Source organism: Cheilinus undulatus, linkage group 5 (assembly GCF_018320785.1).
Source record: "Cheilinus undulatus linkage group 5, ASM1832078v1, whole genome shotgun sequence".
Taxonomy (NCBI): Eukaryota; Metazoa; Chordata; class Actinopteri; order Labriformes; family Labridae; genus Cheilinus; species Cheilinus undulatus.
This window is the reverse complement of record NC_054869.1, coordinates 4,243,533-4,265,037: the sequence shown is the minus strand read 5'-3', so window position 1 is coordinate 4,265,037 and position 21,505 is coordinate 4,243,533. Positions and strand designations below refer to the sequence as shown.

The 21,505-nt window shown below is 40.4% G+C and overlaps 1 protein-coding gene across 1 annotated transcript in view; it reads right to left on the bottom strand.

The window, feature by feature from the left end:
- Positions 1 to 1,584: 1,584 nt before the first annotated feature.
- si:dkey-220o5.5 (actin filament-associated protein 1) overlaps positions 1,585 to 21,505 on the bottom strand; it is a 35,318-nt gene continuing 15,397 nt past the window's right edge. Inside the window, exons 2-16 of the mRNA XM_041788104.1 lie at positions 21,287 to 21,421; positions 19,428 to 19,505; positions 19,168 to 19,229; positions 15,777 to 15,891; positions 14,701 to 14,921; positions 14,319 to 14,498; positions 12,559 to 12,645; positions 10,747 to 10,810; positions 9,386 to 9,627; positions 9,199 to 9,308; positions 6,670 to 6,787; positions 5,335 to 5,422; positions 4,941 to 5,110; positions 3,983 to 4,093; positions 1,585 to 2,677 (exon numbers count right to left, since the gene is read on the bottom strand). Coding sequence (XP_041644038.1) covers positions 2,651 to 2,677; positions 3,983 to 4,093; positions 4,941 to 5,110; positions 5,335 to 5,422; positions 6,670 to 6,787; positions 9,199 to 9,308; positions 9,386 to 9,627; positions 10,747 to 10,810; positions 12,559 to 12,645; positions 14,319 to 14,498; positions 14,701 to 14,921; positions 15,777 to 15,891; positions 19,168 to 19,229; positions 19,428 to 19,505; positions 21,287 to 21,421 — 1,808 coding nt within the window. The 3' untranslated portion in view covers positions 1,585 to 2,650. The remainder of the gene's footprint in view (positions 2,678 to 3,982; positions 4,094 to 4,940; positions 5,111 to 5,334; positions 5,423 to 6,669; positions 6,788 to 9,198; positions 9,309 to 9,385; positions 9,628 to 10,746; positions 10,811 to 12,558; positions 12,646 to 14,318; positions 14,499 to 14,700; positions 14,922 to 15,776; positions 15,892 to 19,167; positions 19,230 to 19,427; positions 19,506 to 21,286; positions 21,422 to 21,505) is intronic.

The window sequence follows — 21,505 nt, the reverse complement described above, 5'->3', positions numbered from 1 at the left end:
GGGTTAAGGTCAGGACTGCTGGCAGGCCAGTCCATCCGCTCCACTCCCAAATTCTGGGGGTAACCTCTGATAAACCCCGCTCTGTGGGGGAGAGTGTTGCCATCTTCGAGGATAGAGTTCTTGCTGACAGGGTGAGAAAACAGTATTCTTGGGGTGTTGTCGTCCTGGGACGCCCACTTCGCAGCCTGTCTCTGACATTCCCCGTTATATGGAACTTGGCCTTCAGTTTGGAGATGGTACTAGGGTTCACTCCAAACAATGCTTCAACTTGGTTTTGCGGAACACCAGCTTGAAGTTGCCCAACCGATGGGCCCTATCCAGATCAGTCAAACGTGGCATGCCGATTCTTGAAGCAGACATCTACTGACCGCTGTAGCAGGGCCCATGCTCACAGGTGCTGCCAATCAAGCACCTGATTGGCAGCACCTGAGGGTACCAGAAGCTCAAAACAAGAGTCAAAGCAACAGCAGAATCAGCTGTTTGGCATTGGCAGAGAAGAATTGGCACATTTTTCAGGGACGCAACCCACATACTCAGCTCTGCTGCTCATCCCACAAATGCATGATCCTTACAAATGTGGCATCATTTAAAAGGGTAATAAACAGGCTTTCCAATGATATAAGATTTATTACCAAGAAGCATTGTTACAACAAAGAAATAATCTACCAAACACAAATTGCCTTACTTTTTGTTTGAAGTTTATATTGCCTTTGCATTACACATTGAATTTTTCCCATGATACTTAGCAGGGGTCCATGAGATTATTGGAATGATATTGATATCTGCAGATATGAACTCACAAAGTTAATAATTGGCAATGGCAGAAATTAAATTTCATATTTTCAGAGTTTTAGGCTGGACCAACAGACCTACACTTCATGGACAGGAGTATTCAGCCACACCTGTGAATTATTGAATTCAGGTGTTTCAATCAGACCTGTTGCTACAGGTGTTTAAAATCATCATTTAGCCTTGCAGTCTACATTTGCAGACGTCTGTGATCTTAAATGTGCCGTTCTAAAGAGCTCAGTGACTTCAAGCGTGGTTCTGTGATGATGCCACCTTTGTGATAAGATAGTTTGTGAAATTTTGTCCCTGCTGGATATTTCAAAGTCAGCTGTGATGATATTAGAAAAAAGTGTTTAGGAACAACAGCAACTTCGCCCTGGAGTGGAAGACCACGTATAATCACAGAGGAGGATCAATGACTGCTAAGGGGCATGGTGCATAAAATCTCCAACACTTTGCTGATTCTATAGCTGAACAGTTCTGAACTTCCACTGGCATTAATGTAAACACACACGCTGTGTGGCAGGAGCTTCATGAATGGATTTCTATGGCCGAGCAGCTGCATACAAGCCTCACATCACCAAGTCCAATGCCAAGTGCCAAGATGGAATGGTGTTAACCTGCCTGACTACACTGTTCCAACTGTGGAGTTTGGTGGAGGAGGGATAATGGTATGGAGCTGTTTTAGGGCCCCTTATCTCCAGTAAAGGCCAATCTTAATGCTTCAGCATACCAAGACATTCTGGACAATGCTATGCTTCCAACTGTGTGGCACAGTTTGGTGAAGGCCCTTTTCTATTCCAGCATGACGGTGCCCCAGTGAACAAAGAAGGACTATAAGGACAGGATCTGATGAGTTCAGTGTTGAGGAACTGAACTGGCCTGTTTGGATCCCTGACCTCAACCCCATCCAGCACCTTTGGGATAAACTGAAACAGAGATTGTGAGCCAGGCCTTCTGGTCCAACATCAGTGCCTGACCTTATAAATGCTCTACAGAATGAATGGCCACAAATCCCCACAGAAACACTCCAGAATCTTGCTGAAAGTCTTCCGAGAACAGTGGAGGCTGTTATAGCTGCAAAAGGGGAATAACTCCATTTTAAACATAGATTTGAATACAATCTCATTACAGTCCCTGCTGATGTAATGGTCAGGTGGCCGAATTCTTGGTCATTTTCGAAATGATCGAAAATGACTCATTAGCACTGAAAGCCAGTGTTGATATCCTGAGTAAACAAGAGAAAGACTGAGCTCTTCTGAAACATATCAAAATTTACTCCTAATGATGGGGGGAAATAGTTGGAACATCTTCTATACTGAATTTTCATATTCATACTAGAGTCTTGTATCTCTTTACCTCTTCCACCACTTGTTATAAAAGTATGAATGACACTGAAGAACCCATGCAGGATTAAAGAAGACCGTTCTAGAAAAATGTGCTATCAAACCAATTTACATCAAAATTTAACAAAGTACAAAAATCCTGACCACTAATGTTTAAACCACACTGAAAGATACTAAACTATGTCTTTAACAAACATTTTTACCCTGCGCAGACTCCTGCCTCACAGACGCTCCTCTCTGATTGGCTGAAAAGCAGGAAGAACACTTGTTTAAGCACCAATAAAATACAACAACAGTTCTTATTAGAACACATTAAAGTGTTGAAATGGATCAGAAATGTAGTGGTTAAAAGTATTTCTGTGGACAGTTTAAGGTCACAAACGTAACAAGTGAGCACAGAAAGTATAAATTAACTCAGAGTGATGATAAAAAACAGTTTTTAGTTTGTCACTTTAAATAAATCCATGATGTATTCTGAAGGCTCTTCAGTCCATATGACGATCACATGGACGGCATCAAGCCGCAGCTTTAGTTTCCCACTCCTGAAAAACAGAAACACAAAAGTTATCTTCATATTAAGTATGTAGTTGAGATGGTTAAAAGTCAACAATTCTGCCACATGCAGCTGTTTTCTATTAAAAATCTTCACAAGTGTTTTAAAGAGTCCTCTAGAACAGGGGTTCTCAACGTTGGGGTAGGGACCCCATTGGGGGTCGCGAGACACCGAGACAGGGTCTCCAGATGCCTTGAAAAACTAAGAACATCTTTGAATTACACCGTTGCCACTTGACACCAATTTTTCCTAATTGTAAGTACTTTTTTATTACCTTTTCCCACAAATTTTGCCAATTTTAACATATTTTTTGCAACTCAAAACCCACTTTTTTTGGTCAATTTTAAACTTTTTCCACCACTTTTTTTCTGCCACTTCTAAACCAAATCTTCTCTCCACCTATTGTTGGCTCTGTTGTCCCATTATTGCCACTATTAACCCCTTTCACCACTTTTTAAGCCACATTTCACATTCTGAAAAGCCCAAATTTGCCAGTCTCTGACTATTTCTGCCTCAGCTAACCCATTTTTTGCCAGTTTCTATCAATTTTCATCCCATTTCACCAAATTTCCACCAGTTTTGCTGCTTAAATACCATTTCAGCTACTTTTTAATCCCCTTTTACCACTGCCCATTTTTGCCATTTTAACCCATTTTTGCATTTTTGGTTATTTTTTGCCACTGGTATCTAATTTTTGGCATTTCTAACCCATTTCTGCTAATTTTAAAATCTAACTTCACCAACTTTACCACCATTTTGTGCCATTATTAACCCATTTTAGCTATTTTTAAGGTACTTTAATTCTGTTTTTAACAAAAGGATTTACAGTTTTAAGATGGCAACTTACTACACAAATGAATTAAATTGTTTCTTTGATAAGAGTGGTTATTATTCAGGTTAAATATAAAATACCACAGCTTAACTTTACAATGGACCATGATTTCGCTGGCCCCAGATTGGCAAGACCCCAGAACGCTCTCCCATTTTTTCCCCCTAATGGGCAGCCTTGTCTCCACGAGACTATTCTCAGGTTCAGTGGGGGTCCCCGGTCTCTGTCACCTTTATTTTGGGGGCCGGGGGCTAAAAGGGTTGAGAACCCCTGCTCTAGAATCACACTCTTGGTTTCTTTGACTCTAGAGTCTGTTGACCAAAAGTTGATGCAGCTGCAGATAAAAACGTCGACATTGGTGGACTCTTATTGGCATAATTAACAATAAAACATCAATAAAGTTTGTGTGGTTTGTATTTAACGTGGAGTAAAAACTGTGATCAGTAGAAAAGATGCGACTCTGACCCTCCTCTTCTGGAAAACCTTCCCGTGTTCGATGAAGAGTGCTGAAGGAGCTCGTTTCAGAGAGTTTTTAGCCGAGGCCGTCCGTCGCAGCAGAGGGTTCAGGAAACCAGTCTGGACCAACAGAGACCAGGAGGTTAGACCAGATACCAGTGAAACCAGTAAAACATTAGAAAAATACAGAGAGCCTGGACCCGGATCATGTGTACCAGTGTGTTTTTGGTCTTAAGTTTCCTAAGAGGGCTAAGCGCTCCTGTCTCTGTTATAAACATCATCCTGCTTCAGGTGAACATCTCAGATCCTGAACTCATCGGAAAAGTTGAATTATACCTAAAGAATCTCAGTAAGAATCCCTGTTTTTTAAAGTGAGTACATTTAATCTACATTTCCAGTTTTTAACAGTGACTGCTGCAACATAAATACACTTTCTACCCAAAAACATTGGAGATACTGCAGTAGTGCATGAATCATGGCTTGCTCTTTTCCTGAGGCTGTAGTTGAATTAACTGGTGTGATCTTTAGACATGAAGCCTTTAAATTCAACACTTTAGTATTATTTTCAGGAATCAGAGTTTTACACCAAAAATCCTGATGCATGCTGCAGCACAACAGAGATTTTCCCAGTTATCCCTGGTGTCTGCAGAAGGGATGCTTCCTCATCTCCAGTCATGGCCTGCAGATAGAGGGGGCTGAAGCTCTGGTTGGTGTTGGAGACACTGTATGGGCATGTGCACTGTTAGTGAGTATAATTTAAACTGAAAATACTCCAGAAGCTCTTCCTTCCACTGGATGATTGAAGACTTATACAGGTTGATTCATCCGAAAAGGTGGAACGATTGATTATATTTTCGTCCATCATTTTTTACTGAGTGAAAAAACTTGCCTTGTCTTTATGATTTATAGTTTGAATGATTTCTGTCGATCATCAGGAACCCTGCTGTGACTGTTTTTATGCTCTTACCTGAGCACGCTCTGTGCAGACGGCCAGCGACTGTCTAAAGGATGTGCGTTTGTTCTGCTTCCCCACGGATGCCAGGTTGATCTCTGAGCCCGCCCTCAGCTTCACCTCCGGCCTTTTCCCCGTCAGCTCCAGCTTCTGAATGGCTCGCTCCATGTCTGCTGACTTCCTGCCTAAAACACAACAACACAAACACAGCTCAAGGTTTCATTAGATCTGAAATTTTTGGAAAACAAATCCACATATTTACTGAGCAATTCTGGTAAACCAACAGATGCAAACTTGATTTTTATGATGCTTTTCCTCACTAGAACAAACGATAGCTCAGGATTGAGGAGATGGATAAAGAGGCTTTAAAGGTTGTCTGTAAAGAGGTTTGTTTATGACATGGACTCACTTTGAGTCGTGAAGACGGTGTTGCTGTAGGTCACTGAGTCTCGGGAAGACAAGGAGCTGCAGCGAACAGAGTCCTGAGAGCTGCTGAGCTGAAAGATCACAAGCAACGACCATTATTACCTGTCTTATTAACATGTGGAGTGTGGAAGGCCACTGCAAGAAAAGTCAAACTAACCTCTGATCAGTGAGGCCAACTTAAAGCTCCATAATTCGAGCATGATATTTTTTTAATTGCATGAATCTCATGCCTTGTCGTCCCTCTCAGCACACTTTAGTTAAGTCAAGTCAGCGTCTCCATGCAGCCACAGTGTATAAAATACATGTACTGCTCCTTAATGTGTCATTTTGTCAGCTCAGTGGGCAAGTCAGAAGTCATCTTGTGTTATCAAACATTTAACTTTTTATTCTTCCCTTATGTCCTTTTCAATCCATAACAAATTCCTTTTTCTGTGGTTAAGTTATTGTCAAAATCTCCAATCTATAACATTTCCTTATTTTCCTTCAAAATAAAAGCAGGTCAGTATCCAACAGAAAGTCTATTACCCTCAGTTTAAGACAGTCAAACATCTAAAATGAAACAAAAGCAGATTTAAACTGCAAAATAGGGGAATTTTAACTGCATAACAAAAGACACAAAGATTAAGTGCAATTAAAATATTACTTAAGGTAATGCAACAGTGCTACTTTCAAGCCAGTCCTCTTAGCTTTGCTCTGATTTTTTCCTAAATAGATAAATAAATAAAAATAGGTAGGTAGATAGGCCAGTTACTGGAGGCTTTTGACCATCATTGGCTGTTTTTACAGAGACAGGACAGTATGCTGACTGTAGGTTTCATTAAGGAGCAGTCACTAATTATTCCAACTAAATCATGTCAGTAAATGTTTCATAAAATGAGTTAAATCACTAATTTAGCTTTCAAATGTGGTTCATGTTGGACTCAGATTCTAATATTCTTTGTGGAAGTCCAGCAGGAAGCATAGTTAATTCGGTTTTCTGTCTCATTCTGACGTGTCCCTCTGAGTCAAAACAAAACCAGATCAAATCAAAACCAAATTCTCAAACTGGACCAACACTCCCACGGCTGGAGATCAGTTTATTCTTGCGTGTACACCTACAAACCTTCATCAGACCCAAACTGGATTAGGCCCTCTGCCCACAGTCTTCACGCCTCTAACACCATAAATGCATAACAGTAGTCCACATACGGAGGTATAAAAGTTGTCCATGTTTTCACTGTTTGACATTCAGCCAGATAAACAGTAACTGTAATAATGACAGTAGGAGGGTTTCTGTAACAAGTGGGTAATGTGGACTCTGCTGCTCTGGTAGTCATACCATGTGCTCCAGTATGGAGGTGTTGGAGTAGATGGGCTGGCCTCGGCCTTCTCTGCTCAGATGGAAAGGGTCATCCATGTAGGTGTTGCAGGTGGGAAACCTTCGAGTCTGAAGCCCCCTGAGGAAAGAAATGAGATAGAGTTACAGAAGAAGAAGATGTAACAGCAGTACAGCCACATGTGGTGCACATGAGGGCCCTATTCTCGGTTAATTGCTGTTTTTATATGGATAAGAGGAATTTAATTCTTCTTGCTAAATATTCAAGTTCAGGATTTCCTAAACTTTGACATGCCACAGACTTCCCTTTAGCATTAGCTTCTGCTAGGACCCCCTAATACATCATTCTAACACTTGTTTAAAACTAAAAATGTTATTGTTATTTATTTTATTTATAAACTGAAACAACTAAATAGTCCTTTTTCACAGATAATAACCAAAAAACTTCATGTTTTGTATGGTCTCCTTTAGCCTTGGTAACAGCTTGCATTCTTGCTGCCATTGTTTTTATGGACTTTTCCACAGTCTCTTTTGTTATTGAGTTCCAAATAGTTTCTAGCTGTTCCCATAGACTTGCTTTAGATTAAACTTTTGTGCCATCAATCTTTGAATCTACTAAATCCCAAATATGTTCAATAGGATTCAGATCTGGACTTTGACTTGGCCAGTCCATCAGTTCCAGTACTCCAGATTCCTTTTTCTTGCTCAAATAGTCTCTGCACAGCTTTGAAGTATGCTTGGGGTCATTGTCTTGTTGGTATATGAACCCACAACCAATCAGATTCAGTCCAGAAGGGATCCCATGATGCTCTAAGATGTTGTTGAAGACGTTCTTGTTCATGATACCGTCCATTTTCACTCATTTGCCCACGCCGTATCCACAAATGGAACCCCATACAATAATGGACTCTCCACCGTGTTTCACTGTGGGTGCATCTGGCATCAAAACCTTCTCCAGCTTTCCTGTGGATATAAACACAACCATACTGACCCGAGAGTTCAAACTTGGACCCGTCCATCCAGAGTACCTTCTTCCAGTCATCAACAGTCCAGTGTTTGTGCTCCCTGGAAAATCTGAGGTGTTTCTGGATGTTTGCAGGCCTCAATAATGGCTTCTTAGCAGCTATTCTTCCCTTTAAGCCTTGTTCCGTCAGTCGTCTGCTTATGGTCATTCTGGAGACTTTCTCAGACTCTGATCTAGAAGCATTCATCTCTGCCTGAAGATCAGCAGTGCTCTTCCTTCTGTCTCTAGTACTTCAAATCTTGAGGTGTCTGACATCTGCTCAGTTATCTTTGGTTTCCTGCCTCTTCCTTGGCGCATTTTCTAAGTACCAGTCTCAGCAGTTGACTCCAAAGCATACTTGACCACACTGTGAGAACACTTTATGTCTTTCCCTATTTGTCTCAGAGACCATCCAGCATCATGAAGTGCTTTAATGTGGACTCTTTCATTTTCAGTGAGCTCTCCACGTTTTACCATTTTGAACAGGAATGAGGAATTTCAAACTGAATTCACCTTTTTATACCCAAATTTGAGCCGGCTCACTGGGCTTCTCTGAGAAGTCAGAAATTGATCAAGCATAACATTCAACCACTAAAACTCATTTTTCTGTTCAGGAATGCAAGTAAATAACTATAATTTGACATATTAATCAAGAAATATTTAATGTGCTTTACTATTTTTTCAGGTTTGTTGTAAATCAGTAAATTTGAAAATTCATGGATAACAATAATAATTATATTTTAGCATTAAAAATATCATTTGGGTTAAAGAGCTTCTACATATTGGTGTATTAACCATTTTAGAAAGATAAAATTGATTTTGGTAATTACCAATGCTGTTAATTTAGGGCAGCTGTGGCATAAACTTGACTTTGGGTGGTGGTCTAATAAATTTGTTAAGCACTGTATATCACCAGAATATTATTATAGTTAAATATACTGAACATGCTTCTTCTCAATATTTCCTTATTTTCCTTAAGAGTTTTTGAAACTTTTTAGTTTCATTCATGTATTTTTGTGAGCGATGTTTTAAAAATTCTGTATAAACAGAAGTTGAGTCGCTGATCATCAGCTATAGAAACAATATTTTCAAACAAAATTTCTCTTGTTTTTCATTTACAATGTGCAGTGTGTCATTCCTATTTTAGATTTAAGACTGGTAAACAAAAATATGTCAACATTCAGTAATTAGTAGTGCCTATGAATTCATATATCAATATGTTATTGTCCCATATAATATTTATGAGCAGTAAAGTTTGATGAAGTAGCATAAAATCTACACTTTCACATGCAGTAGTTAATCCAAAACATGCACTGAAGTAAGTGATAAACTTTAAAAGAGCCAGATTACATCTCAGCAGCCTGTGTCTGTGTGTAAGTACTAAGGCTGAGCAGTTAAACAAAATTTAGATTTAAATATTTTTTCAGAATCATTAAGCTCTAATAAAAACTGTAGGTAAATATCGCTGAGTAAATATTCTAGAAATTTAGACAATATACATCCACTAAAGGACCAGGCCAGTTTCTTACCTGAGGGCTCCACCTGTGTGCTCCTGTGTGTGGTTGTCATGGTGACCATGATTGGCAGCTCCATCCTGTAGCAGATTCAACCATCGCTCCTTTTCTTCTAAACTACTGACCTGAAAACAAGGATTAACACATGACAATCCAACTCCATCACTGATTTAAAATGAGTGCTTTTATGTTATCATCTCACCTCCAGCACAGCCACCTGGTCACCGAGCATGCTCAATGTGATCCTGTAGGAGTGGTCAGTGTCAGGCCCTGGTTTGACCTCACATCCTCTGAGCTGAACGGTGTACTGAGGCGACCGCTCCTTCTTTACCTCACCACCTCCTTCCTCTTCCTCTTCTTCCTGTCCGAACATGTTGAGCAGACCGGCCTCCACCTGGCAGCGTAAACTCTGCCACTGACAATTCATCAGCACGCTCAGGAAATCTGTCAGACAGAGGAGAATCAGGTTATAATAGCAGGAAGGTTCTGCCTTTAGGTAGAAGTTTCACATGTTCAAGAGAAAGTTTCACATGTTTCAGAGAAAGTTTCACATGTTCAAGAGAAAGTTTCACATGTTCAAGATAAAATTTCACATGTTTAAGAGAAAGTTTCACATGTTTGAGAGAAAGTTTCGCATGTTCAAGAGAAAGTTTCACGTGTTTAAGAGAAAGTTTCACGTGTTTAAGAGAAAGTTTCACATGTTCAAGAGAAAGTTTCACATGTTTAAGAGAAAGTTTCACATGTTTATGAGAAAGTTTCACATGTTCAAGAGAAAGTTTCACATGTTTATGAGAAAGTTTCACATGTTCAAGAGAAAGTTACACATGTTCAAGAGACAGTTTCACATGTTCAAGAGAAAGTTTCACATGTTTAAGAGAAAGTTACACATGTTTAAGAGAAAGTTTCACATGTTCAAGAGACAGTTTCACATGCTTAAGAGAAAGTTTCACATGTCCAAGAGAAAGTTTCACACACTTAAGTGAAAGTTTCACATGTTTAAGAGAAAATTTCACATGTTTAAGAGGAACTTTCACATGCTTAAGGAGACAGTTTCACATGCTTAAGAGAAAGTTTCATATGCTTAAGAGAAAGTTTCACGTGTTTAAGAGAAAGTTTCACATGTTTATGAGAAAGTTTCACATGTTTAAGAGAAAGTTACACATGTTTAAGAGAAAGTTTCACATGTTCAAGAGACAGTTTCACATGCTTAAGAGAAAGTTTCACATGTCCAAGAGAAAGTTTCACACACTTAAGTGAAAGTTTCACATGTTTAAGAGAAAATTTCACATGTTTAAGAGGAACTTTCACATGCTTAAGGAGACAGTTTCACATGCTTAAGAGAAAGTTTCACGTGTTTAAGAGAAAGTTTCACATGTTTATGAGAAAGTTTCACATGTTCAAGAGAAAGTTTCACATGTTTATGAGAAAGTTTCACATGTTCAAGAGAAAGTTTCACATGCTTAAGGAGACAGTTTCACATGCTGTTTAAGAGAAAGTTGTGCTTGCTCACAGAAAAGTCTGATTTTTCACACTTGTGAGCTCTGAATGCAGTGACCTCAGTACCTTTGTTTTTGTTGAGGTGGGCTGAAGGCTTTTCCTCTTCAGACTCAGACAGGACTGTACTGGACTGAAGACACATGAGATTTACAAAAAGTTAATATTTCATTTGGAAGAACAGAATTTATTATAAGAGTGATACTAATAAAATAAAAGCTACATTGTAAGTAAATATATGTGCCAGATGTCAGCTATGACGTCAGGCTGGTATTCAGATCATTGTATCAGGCAGCAAAGTTACAAAGTTCATCCTGGATGTTAAGGTTCTTGTCTCAGTGGTAGGGATTATTGTGTAACCATGCTCAGAAACACAACTTTCTTAACCACATCATTGCCTCTGAGTTGGACCATTATATATCAAATAGACATTTCACTGTCTTAGCAAGGCCCGATTGAGATCATAAAGTTGCTAGGAAAAGGTTTTAGGGTATAAATCTATTGAACTGACACACCAGATAGACTGTTTCACATCTCTATTGCATGGATATATTTCACATTTATCTTGAAAAGTTCCCATAGAAAGCGTTTGGGAAGGCAGGGCGTTTCAAAAATTCTCACAAGGTGATTGGAGGAAGGTTCTGTCTGTCACATTCATGACGGGACAACTAGAGCGACAAGACAAAATGACGTAGTGTGCGTGCGCTTCTCTTGAGTTGACAGGCTACTGCTGCTGTAGATTGTTAACGGCAGAGCTTCTCTGTGATTAAAACTGATGCCAAGGCCAGAGGTGCTAAAACATTTTCTCTGCAAACACAAGCTTTCAGTGTGGCTCTCTGCTCTTGTTTTAAAAAGAAATGTGGTCCAGCTCTGATTAAACTGCTGCTTTCCTACAGCTACATCTGAGCTAACAGTTACCACTGCAGCTGCCATTGGATACACCATGATCCAACACCTGCACAGAAACAGACTGGGAGAAAAGCAAAACCAGCTTTTCTGTCTTGAAAAGCTTTCAGTGTGGCTCTCTGCCCTTGTTTTAAGATAGAAATATTGTTCAGTTTCGACAAAACTGCCGCTGTGGCTAAGTCCGAGCTAATCACTCCACCAGCAGCCACGGTATATAACCACTCACACAACAACTAACGCTTAACCCTCACAAACTCATGCTGAAGCAGGTCAGCAGAAGAACGAAAAAATCTTTCCAATGATGAAAAGCTTTTCAGAGTTGTTTTATTCTTTAGTACATACAGAAACGTTACAAAGTTCTGGTAAAAGTGATGCTACACAAGAGCTCTATCTGAGCTAATCATCGCACTGGAGCAGTCGTTTTAAATGACATGAGGTACAACTAAACCCACAACTACCGCCTCGTTCTCAGACTACACCAATTGGTCTAAACACTGTAAGTTCAGCACTAACACTGTGGATTGAAGCTTTTAAAGATGGATTTGCCTGATGACAGACTGGCATATCAATCTGCTTTGCAAGGTAAGTGTCCTTCCCACCATGGGGTCTATGGGGTGTTGCCCAGATAAATGTGAATATATCCAATGGACATGTGAAACACTCTATCTGGCATGCCAGGATTCTTTCAACCAAGACACTCAGAAAAAAAGTCCTATTTAAAGATCTGCTAAACAGCTCACAAAATTGCTGTCAAATGTCACATCACATATTGAAACACATCAGATGTTTATGTGGACTTGTAGGGCATTTAGATATTTTGGACATGAAAATGGGCATAAAGGCTTGAACTTTTGACCTTTTAGCATCTCAAATCTTTCAATTCCAGCTGGTTATTGGAATATTCGTGGTCTAAGGCAACTCCAAATACTAATACTCCTGTAAATGTTTGTGTGTCTGTGGCTGCTGGAGCCTCACCCTGCAGGACAGCAGCTGGTCTGATTTGTTCAGAGACGAGGAGCTCTGGGTCTCAGCTTCTGCTCCGACACTCACCTCCTCCATCACCTGCTCACACACACAACCCACACAACACGCCTGATGTAAAAGTACTGTAGAGACGTGTACACTCAACACTGAACAGGATAAACCTTTACAGCCTAATTTTACACCACGTTCCACATTATTATGCAAATGACATCTTTATCTTATTTTCCTAAATATTAATGCAAATGACAGATTTTTTTTCAAGTCATCAGCTGTTAGAGCAAATTCAAGTGTTTTTGAACAAACTTCATAATGATAACCATTTTTTTTAAATAAAAACCTCAAAATGCACTGTTCCACATTATTAAGCACAACAGAGTTTTAAAAGATTTTATAGGTTGTAAAGAACTGAAAATGGTCATTTGTTGAATTTGCAGCATTAGGAGGTCATATTTACTGAAATCAAAGCTATTTCAATCAAAAACATCTTAACAGGACAAGTTCCATGTTAACATAGGAGCCCTTCTTTGATATCACCTTCACTATTCTTGCATCCATTGAACTTGTGAGTTTTTGGAGAGTTTATGCTGGAATTTCTTTGCAGGATGTCAGAATATCCTCCCAGAGCTGCTGTTTTGATTTGAACTGCCTCCCACCCTCATAGATCTTTAGCTTGAGGATGCTCCAAAGGTTCTCAACAGGGTTGAGGTCAGGGGAGGGTGGGGGCCACACCATGAGTTTCTCTCCTTTTATGCCCATAGCAGCCAATGACACAGAGGGATTCTTTGCAGCATGAGATGGAGCATTGCCATGCATGAGGAAAATTTTGCTACAGAAGGCACTGTTCTTCTTTTTGTACCATGGAAGAAAGTGGTCAGGACTCCGCCCCATCCTTGCTGACGTCACAGCCTTGTTGGGACATGGTGGCCAACCACCAACTATCCACTACTCCTCCATCTAGACCATCCAGGGTTGCACGGCACTCATCAGTCAACAAGACTGTTTGAAAATGAGTCTTCATGTATTTCTGGGCCCACTGCAACCATTTCTGCCTGTGAGCATTGGTTAGGGGGGCTGAATAGTAGGTTTATACACGACTGCAAGCCTCTGGAGGATCCTGCACCTTGAGGTTGGTGGGACTCCAGAGGCACCAGCAGCTTCAAATACCTGTTTGCTGCTTTGTAATGACATTTTAGCATCTGCTCTCTTAATCTGATGAATTTGTCCGTCAGAAACCTTCCTCATTATGCCTTTATCTGCAGGAACCTGTCTGTGCTTTGAATCAGCCACTAATGTCTTCTATGTTAACATGCAACTTGGCCTGTTAAGATATTTTTGATTGAAATAGCTTTGATTTCAGTAAATATGATCTCCTATTGCTGCAAATTCAATGAATGACCATTTTCAGTTCTTTACAACCTATAAAATCTTTGAAAACTCTGTTTTGCATAATAATGTGGAACAGTGCATCATGAAGTTTTTATCTTTAAAAACATAATGGTTATCATTATGAACTTTGTTCAAAAACATTTGAATTATGCCCTAACGGCTGATGACTTGAAAAATATTCTGACTATCATTTGCGTAAACATTTAGGAAAATAAGATAAAAATGTCATTTGCATAATAATGTGGAAAGCGGTGTACTCATTGTCATAAAATAGATAAATAAAGAACACATCTTATCTATCCGTATTTGTCAGTGGTGTATGAAGTTTGTTTTTCTGTGTGATGTTTGTGTCGTGTGTTTCTGACCCTCCTCCACTCGTCGGCCTGCTGGAAGCTGCTGTATCCCAGCACCAGGGACTCTGATCCCAGTAGAACCAGTCTGAGCTGGTGCTGGATCTTCCTGTTGGTCTTGGACTTGTAGACGAGCTGACAGCCGCGAAGGTTTAACTCTAGCTGAGGCAGCAGGTCCTGAGCACACTTATAGCACTGAAACCAACAACCAGACAACCACCATTAGGTTTTTCTAAATGTAAGAGTCCAAAACCAGTGAAATTACTAGGTAAAAGTTTACAATAAGGTACCTGAAAGCTGACTGAGCAGAGAATGAATGAACAGAATGAATGAAGACCTGGCTGGTTAAATGCACTTATTCATGGCTGCTGTAAGGCTTTTTCTCTAAAACCCTCACCAGCAGCACGTCGTTCCTGATGATGAACAGCTGTTTGGTCCACTGTCCCAGCCACTTCCTCCTCCACAGGTAACCACAGAGACGGGACTCGGGGGCGGGTCTTAAGCAGGGCTGCGAGGCACTCCATTGGATGTAGTGAGCTCTGTCCTTCACAGCCTCCTCTTCATCATCATCCTCCTCACCGTACGACTCGTAGTGACTGCTGTCCGAGTCGGCCCTCTCTGAAGGAGGGATGGAGACATGTGTTTACATTTCTGTAACCAGTTTTTACATCGAGTGTCTGTCTTTGTGTGCAGGGTGAACCATGATGGGGATAAAGGCAAAGCTTACTGGGACTGAGTGGCTAAAGGGGGCTGATGAAGGCCAGCTAACCTTGTTAAGGATGCAGTAAGACATACCCTCTTGAGACCTGAGCTTTTGTTTTAAATACATTTTTAGTTTTTCCCACTTATTTAGATGAGAAGGACCTGATAAGTTTGGAAGATCAAGGATTTTTTGTTTTGTTTTTACCAAAAATTATATCTGCTAATCATCTGGAGTTGTTTTTTGTTTTTGTTTTTTTTCTTTTTTGTTTAGAAAATAAAGCACTGGGTCTGTTTAAGAGCACTTGTTTTGTCCAGCTGGTCAGCTGTTGGGGTCTTCAGTCAGTCAGAAATAGTGCTAGTCATTGAGAGAGGGATGGTGGAGTTATTTGATAAAGGACCGCTAGGATTATTAAGGCCAAGCATCAACTAAATTTCTACTTCTAGGTCAGGAATTCTTACAAATTTTCCTTTCCAATGTACTCACACATTTCCTAAAATTTTAAATAATTTACCTTGGAATTTCTGTAAAAATCCTCAAACACATTTTAAGCATCCCATAATACATACCATTTGGACATTTTTGAAGGGAAGAGCAGGGGCTGCTTATATATTTAATTGCTTTTGATACAATAATGACATGAATTACCAAAAAAAAAAAAAATCCAGGCTTCTTGAGGGCCCCTGTCTACTGTGGACCTGGGTAATTAGTTCCCTTTTCCCCCTTGTGCTACACCCATGGGGCCCGTTCATCCTGTCTTTGTTTGTAAATACCTGTGTTGGATGTCGTCGTGTCAGCTATGTAAGGTTCTGCCTCCTCGTACGTATCATCATCATCATCACCTCCCAGACCGCCTGGTGGGAGGGGCGGGACCACGGGACCCTGAACCTGACACCAGGAAAAACAAAGTGGTCCTCATAAATACAGACTGGTCGATCTTAATAATAATACAGATTCCTCGCCTCCAGCCCTCGTTTGGCCTCTTGGTTAAGGTTGAGAAATTAAAGTTTACATGTTCCCAGGTGAGTCAGTTCAGGGCCACACACACTTCCAGTGATTCCTGCAGTGAAGATTTGATCCTACAGCACAGATCAGCCTTTAGACAGGACATTAAGCCAACAGTACTCCACACTCTCAGTGTCAGTGAACTAAAGTGGTGCCAACTGCTGAACATGTGGAAACGCATTTTAAATGAGTTACATATGAACAAAAATTCCCATGAGCCCCGGTCACTGTGTGTGTTCATGTTTGTCCATCCATCACGTAGACCAGATGCTAATCAGCCGCCATCAGTGACCACTTCCTCCCTCTGCTGAGCTGTCAGCCAATCGGAGGGCAGATAGAGGGGAGATGGCCTCGTATGTAAACAGTGAATATCCTGTCACTCCCTCCAGCTTGCTCACACACTCGCAGTAACCCTGCCGTCTCCTCCCAAACCTCAGGAGGACTGCAGTCTGTCATTACTGACCCACATCACAAACCTCCTCCTCGTGTTATCTTAAAAAAAGACTTTTTTTCCTCCCCGACCACTTTTCTTTAACCTCCAGGGAAACATCAGGAGGTCAAAAAGTGCAGGAGAGTAAAAAAACAACAAGAAGCAGTCAGAGAATCAGAGTCAGAGAAATCAGAGGCTCTGAACTCTAGAAACCAGAAATTTACCACGTCTATTAGACAGCAGAAGATTCTCACACACAGTAGGGAGTATTTACAATCTTTAATGAAGGTCAACTACAACACCAATTTCAAAAATGTTGGGGCGCTGTCTAAAATGTAAGTAAAATCATAAGTCAATAATGTCAAATCTCATAAACCCAAATTTGATTCACAATAGAATAAAAACAACATATCAGACATTGAAACTGAGACATTTTACCATTTCAGGAAAATATCAGAGTTTGATGGCAGCAACACATCTCAAAAAAGTCGGGACATGGCCATGTTCGATATTGTGTAGCATCTGCTCTTCTTTTAACAACAGTCTGGAAACATCTGAGAAGTGAGGAGACCAGCTGTGGGAGATTTGGGAGAGGAATGTTGTCCCATTCTTGTCTGACGGAGGACTCTAGCTGCTCAACAGTGCTAGGTCTTTGTTGGATTTTTAAAATTTGATGGCAGCAACACATCTCAAAAAAGTATGGACGGGGAAAGAATGGGCTGGAAAGGAATCTATACTAATGAAAAACAGCTGAGGGAGTCTTTTGCAGCTTAGAGTAATTGGCATCAGGCCAGTAACATGACTGGGTGTCAAAGGAGCATTTTAGAGAGGAAGGGTCTCTCAGGAGTGATGATGGACAGAGGTTCACCAACCTGTGTAAAAACGCATCCAAAAATTGTGGAACATTTTCCAAAAACTGTTCCTCAACATGCTGCATGGCGGCACAGGGTTAAATAGTGACTCTAAAATTGTCCGTAGATGTGAGTGTGAGCGTGCCTGGTTGTCTGTCTCTATATGTCAGCCCTGAGATTGCCTGGCGACCGGTTCAGGGTGTACCCCGCCTCTCGCCCAATGACAGCTGGGATAGGCTCCAGCCCTCCCGCAACCCCGAACGGGATAAGCATTATAGAAAATGGATGGATGTTCCTCAACATAAAATTGCAAAATCTTTGAATCTCCCACCATCTACAGTCCATAATAACATCAACAGATTCAGAGAATCTGGAGAAATCTCTGTGAGTGAGGGACGAGGCTGAAGGTCAGTATGGGATGCTGGTGATCTTGGGGCCCTCAGGGGCCGCTGCATTAAAACAGGCATAATTCTGTACTGGAAATCACTGCGTGGGCTCAGGAACACTCCCAGAAATCATTGTCTGTCAACACAGTTGGCCGTTCCATCCACAAATAACAGTTGAAGAGATACGTCAACATTTTGGCAAATTTTCCCATTGCCATAATTCCTATAGTCTTAGTAATAGGTTCATTTCCTTTAGTTGTCGGTGCAAGTTGTTTTTAAATCAGGGGGGTGGGGTGGGGGGTGGGATATACCAGCTGCACAGCTAATGCTATGGAAGCAGACGGTATTTTTGCTTTCCCTCATCAAACTCATCAAATACACAATCCAACAACTCCAAAACGCTAAAGTTATGACCTGCACATTCACCATGCTAAAAGCTGGATCATGGAGAGAAGAAGCCATATGTGAACAGGATCTAACATGGACTGAGGAAACATGGAAAACTGTTCTGTGGTCACATGGTAAAAATTTGAAATACGCTTTGGAGACAACAGACCCTCTGTCCTGTGGACTACAGAGGAGAGGGAGCATCCTGCTTGTTCTCTGGCTCAGTTTTAGAGCCTGCATCTCTGATGGTATAGGGTTGCATTAGTGCCTAACATCAATGCTAAAAAGTAAAGAGAGGTTTTAGAGCAACATCTGCTCCCATCCAGACAACGTCTTTCAGTAAAGGCCTTGACTATTTCAGCAAGAATGCTAAACCACATACCACATCCATCACAACAGCATGGCTTCACAATAGAAAAATGTGGTCTGCCTGAAGTCCAGACCTTTCACCAACAGAAAACATTTGGAGCATCAGAAAAGGAAAGAGTCAGCAGAGAAGACCCAGCTAGAATCCGACATCAGACAAGAATGGGACAACATTCCTCTCTCAAATTCAGCAGCTGGTCTCCTCACTTCCCAGACGTTTACAGACTGTTGTTAAAAGAAGAGAGGATGCTACACAATGGTACACATGGATCTGTCCCCACTTTTTTGAGATGTGTTGCTGCCATCAAATTTAAATTAATCTAATATTGTTCATGAAACGGTAAAATGTCTCAGGTCCAACATCTGAAATGTTGTTTGTGTTCTATTGTGAATAAAATCTGCCAATCATTGACTCATGTTTTTATTTGCATTTTAGGCAGCATCCCAACTATTTTGAAACTGGGGTTGTATCTGTACCAGCCATACAGAAATGAATATTTGTCTCTGTGCACTGATAATAACACATTGTAAGTATGTGGAGAATTGTGGACTTTAGTCTCTGCCTCTGTTCTCTGTCCCTCCTCCTCTACATGAGCTTCCTGCAGCTCACATCTGTGCCGTGTTAATGTTTGAGGACATGCACAGCTGATGCTTCTGTGTACATGCAGTTTACAGCAAATATCACTGCAGCCAAAACTCCCTAGATCAAAAATGTTAGAGTTGTGTTTGTTTGACTCACCGAGTTTCTCGGCCACACAGGTGAGTCCTGCTTTGAGACCAGCTCAGACGACCCCACTGCTTCTGGACAAAGTGACAGATCAGTCTCATTAGAAATGTGCGTCCATACACTGTTTCTTATTTGTTGTTTGAATTTGTTTATGACTGGAATCTTTTAAACAAAACATGTATATAGGAACTTTTAATAGAACTGAACAAAAACATATCTGTAAATATTGAAAAAGACAAAAGATTCCCTCTGTGATTTATGCTCAGTGTTACCTGTCCCAGGTGTGTCTGTCAGCTCATTGCTGGGTGATGATGATGGACAGCTCATGATCATATACTCAGCATCTTCAACTAGAATCACAGCAAACATCTTTGTCTCATTATAGCATTAATTTCCAGCATTAATGCATTTACTGGCATTAATTAAAGTCTATAACCAGTTAAAATAGTTATTTTTCAGTGGCATGCTTTTTTGTTCTTTCAGCATACTTCGGTTAAAGCGGACATATTATGCAAAAATCACTTTTCCAGGCTTTTCTAACAAAAAACGTGCCCCTGGCCTGTCAACAATCCCCTCAAGTACCAGAAAAGTCCATCCCCTTCCCCCTCTCTTTCTCCACCTTTCAGAAAATGCTCTGAAACAAGTTGTTCTCAGATTTTCCCCTGATGATGTCATGTGGGGGGGTTAGCCCCTCTCCCAGGTTCAGTTGGCCCTCTCCCCTCGTAAGAAAGTTCCGCCCAGAGGAGGATCAGGAGAGCAGCATCCATTAAGCCAAATCCATTTCCTGAGAGGGGCGGAGTCAGACAGCTCAGTGAAATTTAAAGCCACAGACACAGAAACGACTCGTTCTGAGCAGCGCTGAAAAAGAGAGGTTTTTAGACATACAGACATCCAATACTGGAGTGTTTTTAGCACCAAACTTCACAGGCCTGTTTTGGGGACCTCTGAGACTAGTATAAACTTGTCTTAAAAGGGTAAAATATGTCCCCTTTAAGCCCAACCCAGAACAGAGCAAGCATCAGTCACAACAGGATGACACTAATTAAGCCAGATGCAGAATAAAGGAGAAGCTGGGGTGGAGGAGGGATGTAAAAGAAGCCTACAAAGACAGCAGCAGCAGCAGCAATGGTACGTTTCCTAAAGGGACAGCTCAGGACTAACAGTCCTTTTCAGTCCTGGTTCTCCACTTTGCTAGGTCCAGGGGGAGAAGGAGCGGCAAAGGAGGAGTCAATCAAGTCACCATTAGTCACAAATTCACAGTCACCTCAATTATTACACCTACTTTTTTCAACTTTGTTCATGTTTAGTAGAACTTTTAAATATTTTTCATGTTTTAATTTTTCAAAATATTTTTATATTTTTTGGGGTTGTTTTTGTATCATATTTACTGTAAACCTTTGAAATAAAATAATCCTTAACCCAGTAAAGCCTGAATACACAAATTATAGCCAGAAAATTCTCATTGTTTGGAACTGAAATGTTTATTTCACTTTCTAATGAATAGAAAAAAAAAAAAATAAAAAAAAAAAAAAAAATCCATAAAATTTAACATATATGTTTTTTTGTGTCTCATTTGATACATTAGGTGTTCTTGGTAACTGCTAATCCATTTGAGGGCATTTTTATCATTTATCAGATTGTATTCAGATTTTTTCCGTAATTTATTGATCATATTGATGAGATAGAGCTATAATAAAGCTATGTATCAAATATGATACAACAGGCTTTAAGGGGTTGAATCTAAGACCAAATTATTTTTATAAAGCCTCTTTAATTCCATGTAAAATCCCTTAAAAGTGCTCTCTCTAATAATCATAACCGTCTTAGTTTGACTAAAAGAAATCTCAAATCAGAATCTAAAAAATCTGAGAACAAGTTTATGTAATCCTTTAAAAATATGAAATAGCTTCAAAGTCCTGTCTAAAAGTAATAAAATCAGACTTTAACTCACTGAAGACTAGCTAATGCTAATGCTTTATGCTTAATTTTTCAAGGCAAAATTGTGTCAATTGTCACAAAAGTTCAACAAAAGGGGAATTACTGGTAGATGAACAGAGAAATTCTGAGAGTAATTGTAAAAGATGGAGCAGATAACTGTGACAGATGGAGCTGCTTTTGGTGTGATTCTCACCTGGAGAGTCGTTGGTTTGCAGTTTGGACAGAAGCTCAGAGATGGATTTCTTCTGAGCCTGAGCGATGTAACTCAGATTCTCTGAGTCCAGAACAGACAGGAAGGACTGCAGGTCCAAGACCAGCTTCCCCAACACTGCAGACAGAGGAACAGACAGAGATATGATCGTATTTTCTTTTCTACCGTTGTTTAACCAGCAGTCTCAGTGAGAAGGAGCCC